General features: G+C 40.0%; 1 protein-coding gene across 2 annotated transcripts in view; it reads right to left on the bottom strand.

Annotated features, from left to right (window-relative positions):
• LRP4 (LDL receptor related protein 4) overlaps positions 1–22569 on the bottom strand; it is a 73750-nt gene extending 51181 nt beyond the window's left edge. For both annotated transcript variants that reach the window (XM_072422010.1, XM_072422012.1), the window contains exon 1: positions 22275–22569. In XM_072422010.1, coding sequence (XP_072278111.1) covers positions 22275–22359 — 85 coding nt within the window. In that variant the 5' untranslated portion in view covers positions 22360–22569. The remainder of the gene's footprint in view (positions 1–22274) is intronic.
• Between the last annotated feature and the right edge of the window lie 970 nt (positions 22570–23539).

Below are 23539 nucleotides of genomic sequence, written 5' to 3'. Positions count from 1 at the left end.
TGGCATTGCTTATTTAAACAGAAAGAGTGAAAAAGAGTAGTTCTAGAAGCAGGGGGCATCTGTACCCATGGATTGACCACCATCAAGTCCAAACTTTAACCCCAATAAGTATCTTTGGGGTGTGCTGGAGATAACTTTACTCATTGGTCCATTAATACAAAACCTTGGTGAGAAATTAATGCAATGATGGAAATATGAATGTAACCTTGCATATGCTTTTTGAAATGATACTCCAGTGAATGCAAGCCGTAATTAAAGCTACAAGGCAGTCCCGATGACAAGTGTAACTTAATTTTTCTGGCCAGGCAGTGCATATTGCCCGTTATGTTGGTACTGTGAGAAAAGTAAACAAAAGTAAATGTTTTTTTGTGCAGGATGAGAACTACATATGTCAAATCAAAGCCACATTGTTGCTGGATTCTATGTTTCCTACTCCATCTTTTATTAGTAATAGTCAAATGTTTATAACTTAAAGTAGTAAACTTGAAGAGGACAGACTTTCTACCTGTGAAGCATCATATAGATAGAGAGGCCAGGCTGAGCTTCATATTACGATACCCTCACTACATTCTTGGTATTCCTCCAACTCGTTCCCCCTCACATGTTCAGGGCTATCAGCCGGGCTGTTGTCAAGCTCCATCATTTGTTTTTTAAGCTCACAAAGCAATGAAAGATTGAAGGATGGAACACAGAGGACTGTTGACAAAGCTCTTCAATAAAGGAATGTCCCCTAAATGGCAGTCTGCCAGGGCCGGGCTAATAGACCTTTACATGTCTGCAGAGATACAGCCACTTCCAAATATAACCCTGTGACTGACAGGGACTGGACACCGGCCCGGCTTCAATGCACACCGCCTGCTATGTCATATCCAAAGGACCTGGCATGAACCACTGTGGTCAGGAATGATTACACTGGCTCTCAGATATATACAGTGCTTATCAGACCATGTCAAAAGGAGAAGCCATTTTGTAAGCAGCACCTAGATTGTTGGGAGGAAATCCAAGTGATCTAGTCCACCTTAGCTAAGCAAAAAAAGATCTAACCAAGTGATCACTAAGGGAAGAAACCTGCTTGATCTCAAGGATCAACAAAGATAAAGAACTAAAGCAACTGAACCAAAATGATGGCTAGATGATGCATTTTTTTTTGGAAAAAGTTGTAGCCAGCCTAAACCACCATTTACCCTAATGTTTATAGTCCCTAAAAAATAGCACAAATATGAATATATTGAATCATTTCTTGCTCATAGTAGCAGGAAGCCCTCATGTGACCTCTTATTCCAAGTAAGAAACTCAAAAACCACTTTAGTCGGTGGGTTAGCATAATAGCCCGGCAACCAGCATTTTTAGATGAGCAACAATGGCAGACCCATATTTGTCTTTACATATACTTATATGGCTTTATATATACTGTAAATAATTTCTTTTTGTCTTTTAGATAGAAAAAGGAAAACAGTGAGGACTCCCGTCAGAGAGATTTCTACTCAAAAAGAAGAGTAGATCTCTACAAACAATGTTGATATCCTTGATATTTCCCCTTACCTAACAAACAATTAAACCACCCTAATATTGTGTAGGTCCCCCACCAACTAAAACAGCTCTGACTTATAGAATAGACTCTACGGGAACCTTAAAGATGCATTTTATAGCTTGTACCAAGATGTTAGCAGAATATCCTTTAAGTCACCCTGCACGAGTGGACTCGCTTTCTTCCTACAATGTGTATCCTGTTGCCATTTTGTCTTTGTCTCAGGGTAATCAACACACCTGCAATCATTCATCCACAGGATCTAAAAGAAAAGTCATCAGACCAGGACACCTTCCATTGCTCCACGGTCCAGTTGTCTCACTCATATGCCCATTATAGGTGCTTTTAGTGCTGTACAGAGATCAGCATGGGCACTTGAACACACAGTGTGATGCAGCTTGTAGTGGTATAGGTGGCACAAACCACCTATCATAACCAGAATTTAGTATTTCAGGAATCTGTGCTATACTAGCTCTTCTGTAGGATCGGACCTAATGCACCAAATGGGAGCTTTTTCCACCTTGCCAGTTCACCAGTAGCCCATCCATAGACCACTATTTGTAAGTATCAGCCACTGTACATCAAAGAACCCCATAAAACCTGATCACACAGCGCTGTACAATAAATAGGGGTTGCAAATGACAGACAGATACAAACAGTGACACAGGAGGAGGAGAGGACCCTGCTCCCAAGAGCTTAAAATCTAAGAGGTTGGGAAAGTAACACACAATAGGAGGGGGGATATGGAATTGTGGGAAGTAGTGAGGGTTCAAAAGACAGAAGATGGGTAGGCAAGTTTGAAAAATTGGGTTTTGAGTGCTCTTTTGAATGGGAAAATAGGAGCAAGCAGAATAGGACGATGAAGACCATTCCAGAGATTTGGGGCAGCTCTAGAAAAGTCTTGGAGCCGTGCATGTGATGAGGTTTTACTTGTCTAGCCATGACAATTTCGCCTACTCAATTCTTAGACTTATTTTTCCAGCTTCCAACAAGTTACCTTCAAGAACAGACTGTTCTCCTGCTGCCTAATTATTCCACCCCTTGACAGGTGCTACTCATAATCAGTCTATGTAATTGAATTTGCACCATTATCAGCTGTTGGTTACATTTAGAAGATGGCTCTAGGTCCATAGACAGACACTCTTGGTGAGACACCTACCCATCTTTGGCCAACTTTCCAGTTGATTAAAAGGAACCGGAGAAAGTTTGCAGAAAAGAGAAAACATCAATTTCAGCAACTGTTTCAGCTAGTAAATGACCAACCCTCCCTTCACAGTAGGAATTTTCTTCCATCTAAATTAGGTGTCACCACCGCCCCCTTTCCCAGCATCACAACATTCCTGTCTCCCTTCCCCCACCTTAGTCACAGTCCTCCTTAACTTCCAAAGGCGTGAAATCCCTTTTATTTCCCATGTAGCCACCACCTGTGTCAGGCCATTCTCAGCCCTTGTCGTCCTAAAATCTAATTTTAACTCCATCTAAAAGAACGACGGGTCCCTTCGTTCCCTTGCTCTTCCTGTAACCGAGCCCCTTTATCTTTTAACCGGCCCCAGCCTCATTGTTGGCAAACCCCCGGGTGTTCCGGCAATCAAGAGACATAAAAAATGTTTATTGTGCTGGAGAGAAAGACAGTGAATAACTCTAGTTTGCATAAAATTCAATTAATGTTACAAAACACTTTTCAAAGACATCCTGAGTAGAGGTTTCCCATCAAGGAATTTAAATAAATTAGTAAAAGTGCAGACTAAAACATAAAAAATAAATAAATTTGGGAATTTAAATAAGAACGACCAGTGTTAGGGGAAATGTTAAATAAAGTCTTGAAAAAAAGGAATTTTTCAAAAATGATATACAATGAAGAACTCTTATGTACACCAAAAGAACATTATGGACTATAAACAGGACATTAGCAGTAGACTGACAGGTACATATTGAACTCCTGTTCGTGTTTACACACAGGGTCTAATTGACTTCTAATGGACCCCAGAGAACAAAGATTGTCTCAAGGGGGGAAGTGACATCACAGACTGAACAATTTACAGACCTGCAGAATAAGGAACCGCACTCCACAGATCAAAGAACAAAAGCCTCCCTGTTGTAATCAACTCAAAGGAATGTTTTAAATAGCATAGAAAAAAAGTAGGCTTGACAACAGCTACAAAAACAATTTTAACTTTGCTCCCATTTGGTATGACATAGGTTGCCTGTTTTGCAATGTTCAATGTATGTAGAGTAATGAGATAAAAACTGGATTATGTAAAAGACAACAATGGTCACAAAGGGACAAAAGGATAAAGGCAATGGTAAAGCAAAATTGCAGTTGTTGCCTAAAGCAATCCATAGGGTTTTTGTTATGCTGCAGTTTTTTAAAAGAAAAGTAAATCCTTTTGTTGTTACAACAAATGGGATCCATTTTTGTGCTCTATTAATATTATTACTACACAGTATATAGCGCCGACATATTACACAGCGCTTTACAAAGTCCATGCTCATGTCACTAGCTGTCCTTCAAAGGGGCTTAAAATCTAATGTCCCTACCATAGTCATATGTCATTAATGTAGTCTAAGGTCAATATTGGGGTGAAGCCAATTAACCTAATTGCATGTTTTTTGGAATGTGGGAGGAAACCCAGGCAAAGCCGGGGAGAACTTGCAAACTCTATGCTTGGCCGAGATTCAACCCTGGGACCTATTGCTGCAGGGGCCAGAGTACCTCTAGTTTCTAATTATCAAGCATATAAACATATATGTATGAATCTGCTGGCTTTTATGTCACTAAGGATCTATGAATTTGTTGGGGCAATCAAAGAAGTAGTGGAGGTGGGGGTTGAGAAAGCAAACAAACAATTTCTAATTATCAAGAATATAGATTATTTTGTGGTTTGTTTCTAATTATCAAACATATTGAAATATAGGTATGCTTTTGCTGACTCTTATGTCACTATGGATATATGAAATGGTTGGGGTAATGAAAGAGGTGATGGAGGTGGCGGTTGAGACAATGGCAGATGTAGTCAACAGTGAACACCTGTGCAGAACTAACCAAAACTAACTACCTTGGGGCCCCTGTATTGGCTCCTGTTGGCCGAGGAAGAGCGGTCATGCAGCAGCAAACTTTGCACCAACCCATGTCCAGCCTTGGGTTGAGATGACCTATAGTGGCATGGTCACCCTTAAAATAAAACTGATTTCAATTTTTAATAATACCCCAAAACCACAATTTCCTCAACGTTTGTTTGACTGTTATACCTACATACTCTTTTTCTACTGTGGGTAATGTAAAAGCCAAACATCAGACCACTTCTGGTGCCAACATGGTGGCTTTAAAATTCGAAGACTTCAAAGAATGCCATCAGCAAGACTCTGCAGGCATCATCAGCAGAGAATAAGAGGTGCAAAAATGGATGAACACAAATATATAATTAAATTGCACACATTGAAAGGTAGAATAAAAGTTACAAATTACATTGAATTCATGATTTGGGTTTACAAACACTTTTCTTCAGCCAGCCACTTCTACAGAAGTAAAAGAAGCTACATAAAAAAATAACTGAACAGGAAGTCAATTGTGTGTTTAACACCTTGGATCCAACCATCTGTTCAGATAAACTCCTGGACCACTGACAAATGTACGAGTGGGGGGTTTGGTTAAGGTAAAGTAGCTCTCTTCAAAAAAATAAATAAGTAAGACAATAAATCATAGTAAAATGACTTAAATGGCTAGAGTCGGCAAGCTGACAACTGCCAAGTAAAAAGGATTAATGTGAAAATCATCAGCCACTGAAGTTTTTCCAAAAGTGTGATGTGGAGTTTATGCCTTGAAGGGGTGGCCTGGTGTCAACTTCTGCATGCCTTATAAATCAGGCGTGTGCAATCCTCGACCTGCAGATCCGATGCCTGCTCTAATCTCAGCAAGCTACTAAACATATCCCAAGAGCAGAAAGGTCCAATCAAGAGGGCACAAGAAGTCAGCACTTGTTTTTAATTAGATCAACTGTATATCCCGCGGCTTCACATTTAATTATATCATTATATGAAACAGCACTTCTAATGCACTATAAAAAGTTATAATAATAAAAAATAATAAAAAAAAGTTCTGACTTGACTCCTACAATAAGCTCCTAGTCTAAATCTAAAGATTGCAAATGCAGCTACTGCAGGGGGCTTCATGAATGAAAAGTCTGACTGCCCTTGGTAAAAATATGAAGAAATCTAGGAGAAACATGAGTTTCAAACAAAGTACTGAAGTCACATATGGCCTTTGATGACACTTTAAAACCAGATTTACCTAATGTAGATATTACCAGAAAGCTCTAAAATGAAAAATAGGTGTTTTCACATTTTTTGTAATAGGTGTACTCCAAAATATTTGCACTGGCTGTACAGTTGTAAAAATCACCCAGTAGCACATAGAATTACACAGTGCTTGGACATAGCCTGGAATTACCTTCAGATTGGCTCAGAATCACTCTGTGCATTAAGAAAGCCTCAAGTGCCTTTGCCTGCATTCATTTTGTTTCACCGTCCTTGCGATTCCCCCATCGCCTGTGGACAGTTTTAGGTTTTTCTCAACTCTTGTCCATCATTTTGAATTCGACCTCCTATTCTGGGATTGCATGGTTGGACAAAGGTGCCGCCACAGTCATCGGGGCTGTGTTCTGTGGAATGTTGGGAAAAGAACTTAAAATAAACCTTACAGAGAAAGAAAGCAGGAACTGCACATATGGATTGGCAGAAAGGTTCCCATTCCTCTCCTGGTCTAAAAATAACTTCATTATGAACACAACCCAATTAATACCATTGGCGAAAAAGTCCAATTTAGTTCAGAGGGGCTACCTGATAATATCTAGAAGACCTTGGAGCTGATGCTAAGGAATTACCTGGATGTTGTTTAGTGTATAGGGTTATGATTGGAAAATGGTTTGCATTAAACCCAAACATAACCCCTATTTTCAATCAACTTCCTCAACCTTTTACATGGGGAAACCCTCTAAAAAACTTTTAGGTCTTAGGAACCCCTGCTATAATTACTATATACACAGCTCACAGCGCATTAGTTTGGTGGCCATGGGAAGATCATTGTACATTGCTGGCCATTGGCATGTCACCATTACAGGTAGCTCAAAGATCATTGGTGTCAGTCAAACTGACCGGAGAGGCACAAATTACCCATTGCTCAAGGAACCGCTAGCAATTCACAGAACCCCCATTGTAAAACCCATTTTAATGTTTGGCGATACCAATGTTCAGCCTTTAAAGATTTCTTTTGATCAGGACACCAAGAAACAAACGTATTGTATTATAATACAATTAATAAAACTGGGACTGTTTGATATGTTTAGCCCCTCCAGCCCCAAAAAGGGTGCAAAATCATACAACAACTCTCCTCACCTGCAGTCAGGCAAGAACTAATCACCAAGGTGGAACAAACTACACCAAACAGAATTCACATCACTGAGGATTGGTGATTGTGACTGCACCAAGCATGTAAAAAAACAATATATATATATATATACACACACACACACAAAAAAATAAAACACAAACATAAAAAGATGGAAAGTTCAGTTACAAAACTACTACTACTATACACTACATGCCAGCATTACCCTATCAACTGTTGCATTATATTTTTTAGGAATCTAAAATATAATAGAAATCTATTATAGAAATATTTGTCCCCTATAACATACCCAATGGGTTGATCACTTCCAAACTTCCTCTTCTGAGTCTACAATATTAGGAAATGCTTGGCAGGTGAAGCCATCACTATTGATCACTTCCAAACTTCCTCTTCTGAGTCTACAATATTAGGAAATGCTCGGCAAGTGAAGCCATCACTATTATTCAGAATACAGGTTGCAATGAAGGTGTCTTTTGGTTGAATCTACTAGTATCAAACCCACTCTGTGTTAATATTTGATTAATAGGCAAGGCAGAAAACAGGGGCAGGCCAGGGATGGGGCAGTTGACTAAGTCCATCAGCCTTGAAACAGAACTAGGTTGGTTTCAGAAAATACTAATAGTTGTGAAAGGCAAAAAAAAATCATAATATCAATACAGGAGAGAACTATCTAAAAATAGCGAAAATAACAGGGTAAGGCTGTAGTTCTGCTTTAATATAATATAGCTTAGCAGCTGCAGAGTTACCAAGTACAATATAAAAAAAAGCCTAAAAAACAAAAGCAGCCACCACATCTAAGCTGCACAATGTTACATTTTCATGGCTTAGTTTTATATACTTACACGCTTCAGGTAGTTCACATTGTTCAGAACATGGCATGGGGAACGTGTGTATTTTTGGGGTGGAGGAGGAAAATCTCTAAACATAATATTGGCTTACATGTCCGATGCTTCGCTTTGTGCTGGTAGTAGTCGAAGCAAGCGTTCAGCTAATTACATTCCTGTTTGACTAACGATGGCACCATAATTACTGAGCAAACAAAAGACAGCAAAACTAATGATTGTGCCAGGGTCCTTAATACTGGCAGTACAAAATATATGAGAACAATGCCCTGTTCTGACAAGTAAACACCAACCAAAAAATATATCACTGCCACAAAAAAAGTAAACTAAAGTGGAAGTCTAGCGGGAAAAGTAACATAAGCAACACATCACAAGCATTACAGATATATTGCAATATGTTACATGTACAGTAAGATAACTTTTGATCTGCCAAAAATCAAGCGAACTTCAAACTTACTAACACAGATATGCAGCTATTAAATAAAGAGTCATGTCTGGACACAATAATAAACCTTGAGGCTGCAAAACTCAATGATTGTAAGCATGAGGACAACGTCACAAACAGCAGCACCCATGGCCATGCACCATAGTATAACATATGGCACCCATATCCATTAAATTGCCAACAAAGTTGGTGCCGTCCAATCTGCATTTTGTATATCACTAAAATCTCAATATACTTCCATAAGATCAACAAGACATTTTCACCAGCTTTAACACAAAGGTCAAACATAGCAGCTCATGGGTACCACATATTTTAGAACAAAGGTCTCTAAATTAGGAACATCGAGTAAACGTCAAACACATTACACTCACCCTGATGCATGTAGCCAATACATTCTCCAAGATTAATAGGAAATCAATGCCCCATCATAATGAGCAACCATCAAGAAGCAAATCACTGCTTACTACAGGCAGATCAGTGGCCGATGTTCTGAATTACTGCTGTAGGTTACAATACTTTCACTTGCTATTTTCCTTAACATGTCAGCCTGTTGGCCATCATGTCATTGCTATATCTAAATGATAAATGTTTCATAAATGGTTTTGGATACAGATATTTTATATCCTTTTATTATAAATAGCCAAGCATTCCAGCAAAACTAAATTTGTGCAAAAACAAAGATCCTTGGTAAAGGAAGGACTACAATCTACTGGTACCACTACCCATAGCTCTGATCTTCCATGTGGAAGAGATAGGCCAGTCAAAGAATCTTCTGTAACTGGGTTTGGGTCTGATCCCTGTTACACCGCAGTAAAAGTATGGGTGCACCAGCAATTTCAACTGCTGGGCATAGTATTCATGTATCAGCTGGTTTGGTGGGGAATCAAGCATCTATCGTACATATGCTGAAGATTCTTTGGCTATTTTATCTTTAAGAAGGGTGGAGGGATAGATAAATTATATATATATATATATATATATATATATATATATATATATTTGAAGGGGATCTTTTTTTATGTGCTCATACTAGTGTTCTCTCCAGCTCCTTTTAGCTGGGCGCACCACCCGGAGCTTTTCTGTAACCACACAAATGTATTTGTGTTATTACCAGAAAGTTGGGTCACAATACATAGGGCTACCACCCGCCTACAGTTTATTCACACCAGCTTAAAAAAAATCTGGGGAGAATCCTGCAATTGCGTTAAATTTATTTAAAACAATATCCTGCAAAACAAAAATTTAAATAATGAACTTCCAACCACTGGACCCCATGTCGCTACCGCATTCTGTAGTGACGTAGGGTTGGCAGATGGAACCCCCGTCTGTGGTTTAGTAGTGTCAGATGCTGACTTTTCTTCAGAGAACTCTGAATAGTGCAAAGTCAGGAAAGTATGACAAGTATTCTTTTGAAGGCCTTAAAAAACAAAAAAAGAACAAAACAAAAAGAAAACTAAACACTTGCCACCTTTAGCCTTTAACAACAGCCAACATCAACCAATAAGCTGAGTAAAGTTTTACAAAAATAAAGAAAATTCCCCATATGTACTAGAGAATCTTTACATCCCTAATATATAAAACACATAAAAGGAGCAAAACAAACCTTACAATTGTCAAAAAGGCAAAGAGGCTTCAAAAGTAGGGAGATTATAGCTAGGAAAAAAACAGTTAAAACATCCAAAATTGTATTTACAAATACTAAAATCATATAACAGTGAGTAATACATCAAACATAAAAATGTTTTTATTTTTTGTTTTTTTGTTTTTACATGAAAGTTTGGAAAGGTTAGTAATCATCCAAAAAAGGGGGACAAGACAAATTTTTACTAGACTTAGTACTGGGCCATGTAGGGTGCCAAATGCAAAATGCAGTGTCCATGCATTTTATCTGCTCTGCAAAGCATGTCCACATATCTGTGGGGGTTTTACATGGCTGATAGCTTTTAGCTGTCTTTTTCTCATAATACACATCATGACCCCCCATCCCCCCAACCATTATAACTAAACCGGTCCTTTAAATCTCATGACGGATGTTCCGCTGCGTCAGTCAGTTTTCTATAGCGCACTTGTCAGAATATGGTTGTCAATCAAAGTAACTCAACCATCTGAGCTCATGCAGACCCTTTAAATCCTACACATGCGGCAATCTTTGCAGACAAGGGCTGCACCCTCTGTCACAGAGAGAAAAGACTGTGGTCCTTTAACCCGTTGTTCCTCAGCTGGATTTACAGCATACCTTCCCTCAGGCACTGAATGGATTAAAAACAGCTTCAGCTCTCCTAAACCAGCACATCACCAGTTCCCAACCCTCGGGGCATCCAGATTTGAGGAATACCCAATTAGTACACATGGAGAATGTGCCTGGTTTGCATATGAATGGAATATATTGGTTTGGGGGTATTCCCAAATGCTAGCTTTGCCAAGCTTCCCCAGGGATCGCACTGAACTTTGCGGCCAAATCTGGTCAATTAGAGAGGTTTTCACAGCTCACCAAGACTAAAGCTGCTTCCAAATCTTTGCATCAATTAGAAAACTGGGTAATTAGCCAGCTGACATGGATCATGGACATTTAATGTGGTTATCTATACACCCATCACATTAACAAACTCTTAGCTCTTTCTTCCGCTGGTAATCTGTTCTGCATCTAGAATCAACGTGAAACTCTGGAACTGGTGAAAAAAAAAAATTTGAATAGATTTTAGCAAGATATATGAATGTTATGATGATGCGGACCATAGGTTTGCACTGTGGATACACAAAGCAGTATTGAAGTTATTTTAATGAAATAATTATTATCCATTGTCCCTTATGTATATGAAGCAATAGATTATCTTCTTCATTGGGATTTTCCAATGCCTTGGCTCCAATATTATCTTCCTCTCACTCTTCCCATCACTCGCTGAACTTTAAAAAATAAAAAATTCCTTTTGCAATGCTAAAGCAATGTTTTAAATTGTTAATTGTGCCTAAGCCTACTTTGAAAAATTGTGCCTTTTGTCTGGAGATCCTCCTAACACATAGCAGCATATTTCTTGGTTTGCAATTTGCTTAGGTACTCCTATGTCTGCAAGACTTAAAGCACCACTGCTGGTCTCACCAGATCTGCCACAAGATTTGGTGATGCCACTAATGTGCTGCTCTTTGTTCTCCTTGCTGGAGGCTTCAACATGAGGAAGCAAAGACCTGTTTCTACCTTTGCAAAGACACAGAGCACAAAAATGCATGGAACATCAGTAACAGGGGGTGGATCAGCTACAGAGAGACCACAGAAAATACTGATTGGTCATTAGTCTTCTATCTGCCTTTTTTCGGGGCACAGATTAAGAGTTCAGTATAGTTCCAGGCTACTAGAACTTTCAGAAGACTCCAAAAATGGCATCCTGTTTATTCCCTCGTGTCTGCTTTCCACTAAAGCAGGGGTGTTAAACTGGCCCGCAACATTCCAAAGGAATCCTAAATATGAACTACAGCTGGCCCGCCGCTGCATTGAAATAGCGCCGCTACTACAATTCCCGGCATCACTCGCGTCTATAGACCAGCGGCCTCTCTGCCTATGCGTGGCCCCGCATTGGACTGTTTTTTAGACGCAAGTAATGCCGGGAATTTTAGTAGCGGTGCCATTTCAATGAAGAGGGAGTTCCAGTGGCGGGCCACTCATAAGATTTAGCTCCGCATTGGCCACGTCTGGCATTTCCAGCACTCCCCCTCAGCTGTACTTTTCCTTGCTACTCCAAGACATGGACTTGAATGGTTGGATTTTCATAGAAGTAATTTGGTATTATTATTGTTAGCCTGTGCAAAAAGGTTACCATTAAAATTTCACTCAGAAGGCTACAAATAGAGAATGATTTTTTCTTAAATAAAATTTAAAAAAAAAAATTCTTATTGCTCTTTCTTTTATTATAAGCTTGTTCCAGATTGAATGTAAAGCAAAATCTCTTTGTTTCCATATGAAAAGGTTTTATATCTAATGAGAAGGAAAAACTTCCTCAGCTTAGATCCTAGGCACAACTACAGTCTCTGGTCATACTTTTCTGTGTGTTTAAAACTTTATAGTTTAGGGAACAAGGGTGTCAGGAATTCTTGGTCAGCACCTACACCCTGCTGAGGGGATGGTGACCCCAAGAGATAAAGATTTTAGCAATATTCGGCAAGAAGCACTGTACTTAGGGCCCCAAATATATATCCATGTGGTTGAAATTCAATGGATAATCAGAGCAATAAATTAGTTTTCTGAGAATGTATTTATTAAAAGAAAACCTTTCCCACACACATTTAAACAGAAACATTATTATTATTTTGTAGTATCAATTGCGCTTTAAATGCATGTATGATGAACCTATCTAAAATTTTGATTACTCTATGCCTATGCAATTAATCCTGATTATGATGTCCATCATTTGCTTAATTCACTAGTCTATATGTCTCAAGCTCTCCTGAGGAAGCCAATATGTTGAAACGCGTCAATAATTAAGGAACTTAAGGACTTCACCCAGTAGGATATACATCACAGATCTGGTCTGTCCACAAGTCCTACCAGGATCCATCTTTCTCTCTTCTTTTGTTATAATAGCAGTATCTGTCTCAATTTGAAAGGAAGCACAAAAAAAAAAAAAAGGCCCTTTTGCGTGCCTAAAATGCAAGAGAAAGGGGATATACAAGTTTAAAGCATTGTCACATTGTTATAGATTATTTGCACATTGTTTTGCTTTATTTGTAACATATCTTGAGTATAAGCAGCAAAAAAAAAACTCTATTTCTCTTAATATAATCTGTTATCAATTGCACATTTATTTAAGAAGTCAAAAAGACTTTTCTGGCCATGTATTATACTGCAATGCCAGATCCTATTACTTGTTTTGGCAATCCATATGCACAAATAAAATGATTTTAGAAGCAGGAGGGTAAAAAAAAGGAAGTTTTGCTTTATTCATGTGCAAGGATGGATTTAGTATTTTGAATCCTTATTCCTTTGTTGGTAAACAAACTCCTAAGGATAGTAAGATTTACAAACGTAAAATGATTATTTGTAAAATATTTGGCCAATTCTTTAACAAACACAGCCCTGGAGGAGCTCCTGAGTTATTGGCTATGGGGCTTTTTAAACAAGTTACACAGCTGCGCCCCATCCCTCGCCTGGAGAAGCAACTGTACATTGGATTAAAGTGTAAACCCATCCAAACAATTCTTTTTTTTCCCCAAGTGTTGGGTAGATTGTGGAAAGGTTAAAACCTTTGTCAGTTTTTTTTTTTTTTGCAGTTTGTGCCTTAAGTCTATTGTATTTGTATGGTGACAAAATCCTCTGAAATCCTTTACAGAAGAAACTGAACAATTCATGTCACTTAGGCTGGGTACACACGTGCAATGATAGTCGTTGGAAAGGATCTTTCACGATCCTTTCCAACGACTAGCACTGCATGATGCATGAATGAGTGTTGTACATACAGCACCGTTCTGTTCCATGGGGAGGGAAGGGGGAGAATGACGGAGCGGCACCCAGTTGCGCGCTCTCCCCCTTACCTTGCATTAGGATCGTTTGTCGTTCATCGACCGTAGAACCGCCAGGACGGGCGTTCTGACGATGAACGACGGGCGCTGTACACACACCAGATTCTTGTCCAACATCGGCCCTGAGCCGATTATCGGGTGAGAACCATTGGACATGAGTACGTAGCTTTACTGTCCGCACCTTTCCACAATCTTCCCAACATAGTCATAGTCTGATATCTCTACCACCAGTCTAATCTAAAAACATGCAGAGAACCTATAAATACCAGGTTCTGGATAGAATATGGGACTTTAGCCATGCAATGTAACAAAATTAGACTACTTCAGCCCTAAGTTTGGAAGTGAGATTTGCCTTTATTCCCTGTGTTGTTATCATTGTCAATATTAAAGGAAAATCCAACATTTTGCACTGTGACTAGAACAATGGCAAAAATTTTCTCCATTTTTCTGGCCATTTGTCTGTGTGACCAATGGGCTAGATCTGCCTTTATCAACCATGGGGGAACCCTTTCAATAATCACTATATCCATAGCTCACAGTACATTAGTGTCATGGTCAGTAGGAAGAATGTCACCCTTACACATAGCCAAAGAGAACATTGGTGGAACTTAAACTAACCTTAGGGGCACAAACTGCTCATTTCCTAAAGAACCCCTGCAGTATCCCTGGTTGAAAAACACTGGACTAAATGCTGCTGCAATTGTGATGCAGTAACTGCATCACTTCCCTCTTTCTCAAACTTTAAAAGTGACCTGCCCATGGGCACAACAAACTTGGTATACCTGCTGACTCAAAACAAAAAATGTATTATTATTATTTTTTATTAATAAACAGGATTTATATAGCGCCAACATATTACGCAGCGCTGTACATTAAATAGGGGTTGCAAATGACAGACTAATACAGACAGTGATACAGGAGGAGAGGACCCTGCCCCGAAGAGCTTACAATCTAGTAGGTGGGGGAATATACACACAATAGGAGGGGGATAATTTATGAAATATATGCACTTATAGAAAAGCATGCAAAAGGGGGGACCGTGCACATTGATACCATATACCTAGAGTTGTCTGGAGCAGAAGAGATTAAACAGGAATGCAGCTTTCACAAGAAGAGAGATCTACATAATTGGGGTACATCGTCTCTCCTAGAAAGTTCCCACCAGAACTAGTAATTTGATGTAAAATTATATCCTCATCTCCTGGCATCTCTGCCATTTTTAAAATGTGGGAGATCCTATCACTTTGGACCCGATTTATTAAAGCTTTCCAAGGCTGGAGAAGATACACTTTCATCAGTGAAGCTGGGTGATCCAGCAAACCTGGAATGGATCTGGTTCAGGATTCAAAACATTTACTAGCAAATAGCAATAGAAATCCATTACAGATTTTCTGGATCACCCAGCTTCACTGATGAAAGTGTATTCTCTCCAGCCTTGCAGAACTTTAATAAATCAGACCATTTCAGTGAAGCAGATATGTGATAATTGTTGCACACATAGCCATAAGATATTTAATTTTTTGATGCAATCCAGTTGCTTTGTAAAAAAGGCTCCAACTTCACTCGGTACGGTGACGGCATCATTGGAAGAAGAATGGTCCAGAGGTCATTCAAGCTTCACCAAACTCTACTGATAGGGATGTTATTAAACCATTGATGCCGAAACAATAGAAGAAATTTTATTACCTGGAAAATGCCAACCTGCATCAGCTTCATGAATAAATTAACTCATGTGTGGAGTGCTTGCATGGACACGATGTAGAAGTATGTAGAATGTAGAAGTGAATCAATTCAATGTCCAGGACCGGGACAAAAACATCATATGAAATCTATTCTGCCAATAACATATCCTTCCAGTTCCCCAAGCACCAAACCACAATCAAGAAAGTTCATGTTTAGCTTATCCTCTCACTAAGCTGCCTGCTGGGTCTACAAGACAATATGATTTTCTGATGACTTCATCAGTATTTTGCTTCTCCTTCCTTTTATTGTTCCTTTTGTTGGGGCAGGTTGATAACTATTTTTTCTAAAATGCAGAGAAGTGAAGTCACCATCTTGTTGTGATGGTAAACTTTTGAAAGAAGTTTAGATTTGGATAGAAAAAATATTTCTAAGCAATTTTAAAGACCAGCAACGCGTTCACAGGCAACTCTAAGTACTAGTAGATACAGATAAGATGGTATGTCCATCACTATGCCCTACCCATTCTCTTTCTCATTTTAGTGGCCAATGCAGGTATTTTTACCTAAATCCCTAGTTGGAATTTCATCTAGTATGCAGAGGGAAAGGGACAAAGCTATTTAAGTAGGCAGAATGAAAATGTCCACGTTGTCCCAACATTGGTATCTTGAAGGAATCTGCATAATGTATTCCATTAATGTCCCGGGTGATGTGGGAGGTGTCACTCTTAACAATGTCACCAGTTCCACAGACTATAGCCGTCTGTTCCGACTGATCTGTGGATACAAGCTGGGGAATTTTCAAGGTTGCCAGAGGGCAGTCTGTATCCCACTGGCAATTTCCTTATCGTTGTACAGATTCTTGACCTGACAACAATGAGCATTCAAAAAAAGTTTCTACAACTACTCATTGCACGGTCCTTTACCGACAGATCTACAATTTAGTGAAATTTAAGTAGAGCTGGTGACAAACACAATGGAAGTCATTTGGCAAGGCAAATTAGCACCTAAGTTTTCTGAGAAAGAGACAATTTAGTAGTGTTTGGCACATAATATCCACGGGATCAGTGGAACCATGCACATAAATCAGCTCATAGACTTTACCAAGCTTCTTATAAGTTACATAAGTTTGCAAAAGTTCTTATGAAGTACAATGTCCAAAAGCCAGACTGATAGAGGTAAAGCAACCATTAAACAAGGCAAAAAAATTTCAGAAAATGTAACATCTATCAATGGATCATTTCCTTTATTAAAATATTTATGCAATTTATGTCTTCTTCTTGCCTGATCTGATGATCAACTGCCTTTAATAATCACTTTATCAGCAGCCCGGCACAATTATGTAGATCAGGAGGACTGACTAACCCCAACGTCTTTTGCTATATGCTCAAATTGGCTCAATGGGTCCAATTTATTAAAGCTCTCCAAGGCTGGAGAAAATATACTTTCATCAGTGAAGCTGGGTGATCCACCTAACCTGGAATGGATTTCCTAAAAGTCAGCAAATGTTTTCATTCTTGGACCAGACCCATTCCAGGTTTGCTAGATCACCCAGCTTCACTGATGAAGTGTATTCTCTCCAGCCTTGGAGAGCTTTAATAAATCGGGCCCAATAACTCAAAGTAATATAGCAAGATAGGAACAAACATTTTCTGCTGGACAACAAAGGTAGTCTCCATATTTTCCTCTGTACATGTTGACTCCAGTAACAGCTGCTAAAGGAGGAAAAATCTGCTCATAATGGATACAGTATCGGGGATCAGTCTGCAATTGCATTAGATACAAAATTAACACCAACAAAGTTCTGGAGCACAGAGCCTGCAGACAATGAACACAATACAAAGGGAATCTCTATAAACAAAGGACATAAGTGCAAGTAAACTGAAGGAAGTAATACAGTCTGGTCCTAAACAAGTGCTGGATATAACAAAAGAGCGAGTGCATGGAATACAGTCCTTACAACAGACTTTTTCTCATGGATAATGCAAGGACAACAGATAATGTAACGACAGAGCCCTCATCAATATAAAAGGACAGTCAATGGCATACAGTCCTCATTCTTTCTATTGGATAGTCAATGGATATACAGTCCTAAGCAAAGCTGACAATGTATAGTAAAACAGTTCTCGTCCACTGGAAGGACAGTTCATGGCATTCAATCCTCACAATAGAGCCCCGTTCTAATGGATAATGCAAGGACAACAGATAGTGTAAGGTCAAAGAGTCCTCATTCATATAAAAGGAAAGTCAATTGCATAAAGTCCTCATTCTTTCCAATGGATAGTCAATGGACGTGCAGTCCTAGGCAAAGCAGACAATGTAAAGTCATCCAGTCCTCATCCACAGGAAGGGAAGTTTATCACAGTCCTCACACATAGCCACCTTCTAATGGATACTGAATGGACAAAACATAATGTAAGGTCAAATGAGTCCTCGGCAAAGCTGATGGTATGCAGTCCTCATGTGCATGGACTTACAGTCCTAAACATAGCAGATTAAGTAAGGTCATACAGTCCTCATTCACAGCAAGGAAAGTTTATGACATGCCACCCGTTTTAGGACGTCACCAGGGAACTTTTCTAGTGCATAGAGCATGGACATTCAGTCCTAACCTTTAATAGACAATGTAAGGTCATAAAGTCCTTATTCACAGCAAGGAAAGTTCATGACATGCTGTCCAATTTAGGCCGTCACCAGGGAACCTTTCTAGTGGATAGAGCATGGACAGTCCTAACCTAATAGAGGTCATACAGTCCTCATTCACAGGAAGGACATTTCTTGGCATACAGTCCTAGTTCTAGTCTATACAGCAAAGACGTAGATTCCTAACCACCACAGATAATGTAAGGGCCCTACCATCCTCATCTGCAGCAAGGACAGTTCATGGCATACAGTCCTAGTTCTAGTGCAGGGGTGTCAAACTCAAATACGCAGAGGGCCTAAATTAAAAACTTAGACAAAGTTGTGGGACAAACTTGAAGTTTATTGAAAAAATTGCGGTTGTTTTTTTTTTCCCATTAGATATAAAACCTTTTCATATGGAAACAAGGAAGTTTTGCTTCGCATTAAATCTAGAACAAGCCTATAATAAAGAAATAGCACCGCTACTACAATTACCTGCATCAATAAAACAGTCCAATGCAATGCAACAGGCCACGCATAGGCAGAGAGACCACTGGTCTATAGACAAGTGTGATGCCGGGAATTGAAGCAGCTGGGCTATTTCAATGCAGCAGCGGGCCAGTTGCAATTCATATTTAGAATTGGGGGCCATAAAAATTCCTTTCGGGGGCCAGATTTGGCCCTCGGGCCAGAGTTTGAGACCCCCGTTCTAGTGGATACAGCAAATACGTAGATTCTTTACCACAACAGACAATGAAGGGTCCTACTGTCCTCATCTGCAGCAAGGACAGTTCATGACATACTGGTTCTCGTTCCTTCTAGTGGTTAGATCATAGACCTACATTCCTAACCACAACAGATGATCTAAGGGTCCGACCATCCTCATCAGGAGCAAGGACAGTTCATGGCATATAGTCCTAGTTTGTTCTAGTGGATACAGCACAGACCTAGATTCCTAACCACAACAAGTAATGTAAGGATCCTACCGTCCTCATCTGCAGCAAGGACGTTGGATAAAGCATGGACATTCAGTCCTAACCTTTAATAGAGGTCATACAGTCCTCATTCACCGGAAGGACATTTCATGGCATACAGTCCTAGTTCTAGTGGATACAGCACAGACCTAGATTCCTAACCACAACAGATAATGTAAGGATCCTACTGCCCTCATCTGCTGCAGACAGTTCATGGCATACAGTCCCAGTTCTTGTGGATACATTACATATGTAGATTCCTAACCACAACAGATAATGTAGGGCCCTACCGTCCTCATCTGCAGCAAGGACAGTTCATGGCATACGGTGCTCGTTCATTCTAGTGGATAGATCATGGATGTACATTCCTAACCACAACAGATGATCTAAGGGTCCGACCATCCTCATCGGGAGCAAGGACAGTTCATGGCATACAGTTCTAATTTGTTCTAGTGGATACAGCACAGACCTAGAACCACAACAGATAATGTAGGGTTCTACCGTCCTCATCTGCAGCAAGGACGTTGGATAAAGCATGGACATTCAGTCCTAACCTTTAACAGACAATGTAAAGTCATACAGTCCTCATTCACTGGAAGGACAGTTCATGGCATGCAGTCCTAGTTCTAGTGAATACAGCACAGACCTAGATTCCTAACCACAACAGATAATGTAAAGATCCTACTGCCCTCATCTGCAGCAAGGACTGTTCATGGTCCTCGTTCCTTCTAGTGGATACAGCACAGACCTAGATTGCTAACCACAACAGATAATGACGGGTCTTACCATCCTCATCTGCAGCAAGGACAGTTCATGGCATACAGTCCCAGTTCTTGTGGATACATTACATATGTAGATTCCTAACCACAACAGATAATGTGGGGTCCTACCGTCCTCATCTGCAGCAAGGACAGTTCATGGTCCTCGTTCCTTCTAGTGGATAGATCATAGACCTACATTCCTAACCACAACAGATAACATAAGGTCCTACACTCCTCATATGCAGTAGGGACAATTTGTGACATAAAGTCCTTCCCAGGCATTTGTAAGTAAATGTTTGTGGTGCATACAGCATAAGCGTACGGTCCTAACCACAACAGATAACATACAGTCATCCAATCCTCATCCACAGCAAGGACAGTTCAGGACATGCAGTCTTTTCCATGCTTATACCAGACAATCTTTCTACTGAACAGACCATGGCCATCCAGTCCCAACCACAACAGTCATGGCGTCCTCCGCCTCGGAGAAGCCTACAAGGTTGTGGAAGTAGCAGGAACACACAGTCATTGGCAACAAGTAAAAAACCTTCAAAACACAGTGTACAATCTGAGCGAATGATCACATCACATATAACAAGACATAATCTATCACCGCGATACGCAGTCGGGCCTAAACTATCCTGGTATTCTCATCAATGATCAGCTTGATATTAACCCCTTGCTGACCATATCACAGCCCTGAAAATGCAAATAACCTTAAGCAAATAAAACAGTAGGTGCAAATTAGGCCTTGGGGTGCTAGAAGAAGCCAAATCCTGAACAATTATGCGCATCACCTGCAATGGGGCGATGATTGGCCCATGCTGGGCTCTAGGTGATTATTGGATGAGTCATAATGTACATTACTGCTATGCTCCACAAAGGTGACATGCTGCAAAGAGTCGTGCTCGCTGAAATATCTGCCTGGTTACAGACACTTTCGGACCCACGCTGTAATATCACTGGCATGTTTATGTATGAGAAAGAGGGAAACATTCAATGTTCTGTTTTTGCATTTGCAGATGTATTCATTGCAATGAGACTGTAATAGGCACAGGATGCAACAAGTTGCCTTGCAATGTTGTATGGATAGGTAATACACATTATGCCCTTGTACTATAGATAAATTCAGGATTCCGCAACCTATATGGGCTTATTTATATACGAGGATCATACACCCAATAGATTTCCCACTGTACTGATCCTACCATTGCAAAGTTTGATTTCTGTAGATCCCCGCATCCAATGATCTACAAATCCATTGCCAGGGCTCTGCAATATGATGGCATCATAAATGATTGTACTAGAGAATCCAATCCTGAACCCCTATAAAAAGGGATCCCTAAATGAAAAAAAAAACCTAACACATAGCCCATAACTATTAATGTAAAGTTATTTAACAGTATTTATATAACACCAACATATTACGCAGCGCTGTACATTTAATAGGGGTTGTAAATAACAGACATATATAGACAATGAAACAGGAGGAGGAGAGGACCCTGCCCCGAAGAGCTTACAATCTATAAGGTAATTGTTTCCTATTTCCAGGACCAATCCCGAGGTTTCCATATTTGTGCCCCAGAATGTCCCTGACTATCCATTATTATTATTATTATTATTATTATTAATAAACAGGATTTATATAGCGCCAACATATTACGCAGCGCTGTACATTAAATAGGGATGACACAAGGATACCCATACGTAGCAATAAATTCTGCCAAAATACATGGCAAATGACGCATAAACTCAGTACAGCCGACAATCTCTGTGGTAGACACAATCATAAGATCTGTGCATGCAAATCTTGACATTTAAAATTAAAAATGAACAAAAATGTACAAAATATTAAATAAAATGCAAAATATAAACTGAACCTCAGTTGCTTTCAATGGCATAGCACACACAGAAGCTTTATAATGCGATTGTCCCCAATGCTCCTAGATTGTAAGCTCCATGGGGCAGAGTCCTCTTCTCCTCCCATTTGCAACCCCTATTTAATGTACAGCGCTAAGTAATATGTTGGCGCTATATAAACACTGTTTATTAATAATGATTATGGATTGTAAGCTCTTCAGTGCAGGGTTCTCTCCTTGTCCAGTGTCACTGTATTCGTCTGTCATTTGCATTCCCTATCTATTATACAGCGCTACGTAATATGTTGGCGCTATAAAAACACTGTTTAATAATATTGATTATGGATTGTAAGCTCTTCGGGGCAGGGTCCTCTCCTCCTTTGGTGTCACTGTATTCGTCTGTCATTTGCAACCCCTATTTAATGTACAGCGCTACCTAATATGTTGGCGCTATATAAATCCTGTTGATTATTAATATTATTAAAATGCAAAAATAAAAGCAGTCTTATATTTTTATTATTATATGTTGTCCTGGGGTGGGGGGGGGGGTTCCAATGGACTTTTAATACAAAGCAATGCTAGCCAATGCAGAAGGCTTAGTAACAGATGTATGGGTAAATCCTGGATGCCATGGCATGGAGCTGGCACTCACCTGGCAGACATAGAAGGAGCAGTGCCAGATAGGAGCACTGCAGCAGCCTCATTCCCCCAGGCTCAGATCTCCTATGAGGACTCATAGACCGTGCGATCTCCTGCAGGTAGGTGACCCCAGATCGGGCAGATATCACAGGCGATCCCGGTGCAGAACAGGCGATCCCGGTGCCATGCACATGCAGCAAGCCCCGTGTGGCTCCGTATATTCCCCGATATGCCCGCTCCTCCTGGCACTGTATCAGCCCGGTGAATGTATTCCGTGCCCCCAGTCTGATGAATTGCCCTCCCTGACTCTCCCCTCTGCCGCTGCACTTTATTCTGCGCCCTTCTCCTCTCTGCCTCCCAAGCCTCTTGTGGAATAAACCAACTCACACAACCGCAGGGGGGGAACCCGCCTCCTAATGCTTGCCCTCCTTCTCCAAAAACTCCTCGCACCTTCACACATTGGCTTGTAATAGAGGCAGGGGTGACAACTCCATCCCTAAGTAAGATAAATGTGCTCACTTTAGGATTTTTAGAGCTTTTCAGGCTGAAATTAGAAATCGGCTACACCTTTAGGTAAAGTCCAGTAGGCCGCCTGTTGGATCTTTTTACAAAACTTGTAAAGACTAGGTGAATGGGATACAATAGTATGTCATAATGAAAAAAACATGCTATGCAAAACAATGCCACCATCAAAGAATCCAATGCACCATGCAAGTCTATCAGCTGGGTGAAAATAGCCCTAATTATGGGGTTATACTGCTTTATCCTGGCCAGCAGATGTGCAGACACAAAGGGGAGCACATGGTGCAAAGCTGGGATGGTATTAGGGCTGTTTCCTAAACTTTTTATCATAGAGCAGTGTCTTTAAATCTTTATCATAGAGCAGTGTCTCTAAACCTTTTTATAATTGAGCTATGTTTCTAACTCTTTTTATCATAGAGCAGTGTTTCCAAAACTTTTTATTATTGAGCAGTGTCTCTAAAACTTTATCATAGAGCAGTGTCTCTAGGGCTGCGTACACACATGCAATAATTATCATTGAAAACAAACGACTAACGACGGTTCGTCCGATAATCATTAACAAAATAAGTGTACAACGAGTCCGATGAACGAGGATTGTCACTGGAAATGAACGACCGTCCCGGAAGATCTGATTGGGCGAGAATTGTTCGTAATCTATTGTGTGTACGGTCGTTCAGTAATCGTGGATTGTTCTGCAGTACACTTTCTCCTTTACATGTCACTTCCTGCATCGTTCAAATGATCGTATCTTAACCG

This window comes from Pyxicephalus adspersus, chromosome 9 (assembly GCF_032062135.1).
Source record: "Pyxicephalus adspersus chromosome 9, UCB_Pads_2.0, whole genome shotgun sequence".
Lineage (NCBI taxonomy): Eukaryota > Metazoa > Chordata > Amphibia > Anura > Pyxicephalidae > Pyxicephalus > Pyxicephalus adspersus.
Note: the sequence above shows the minus strand (reverse complement) of the source record. Positions and strands in the feature narration are given on the sequence as shown.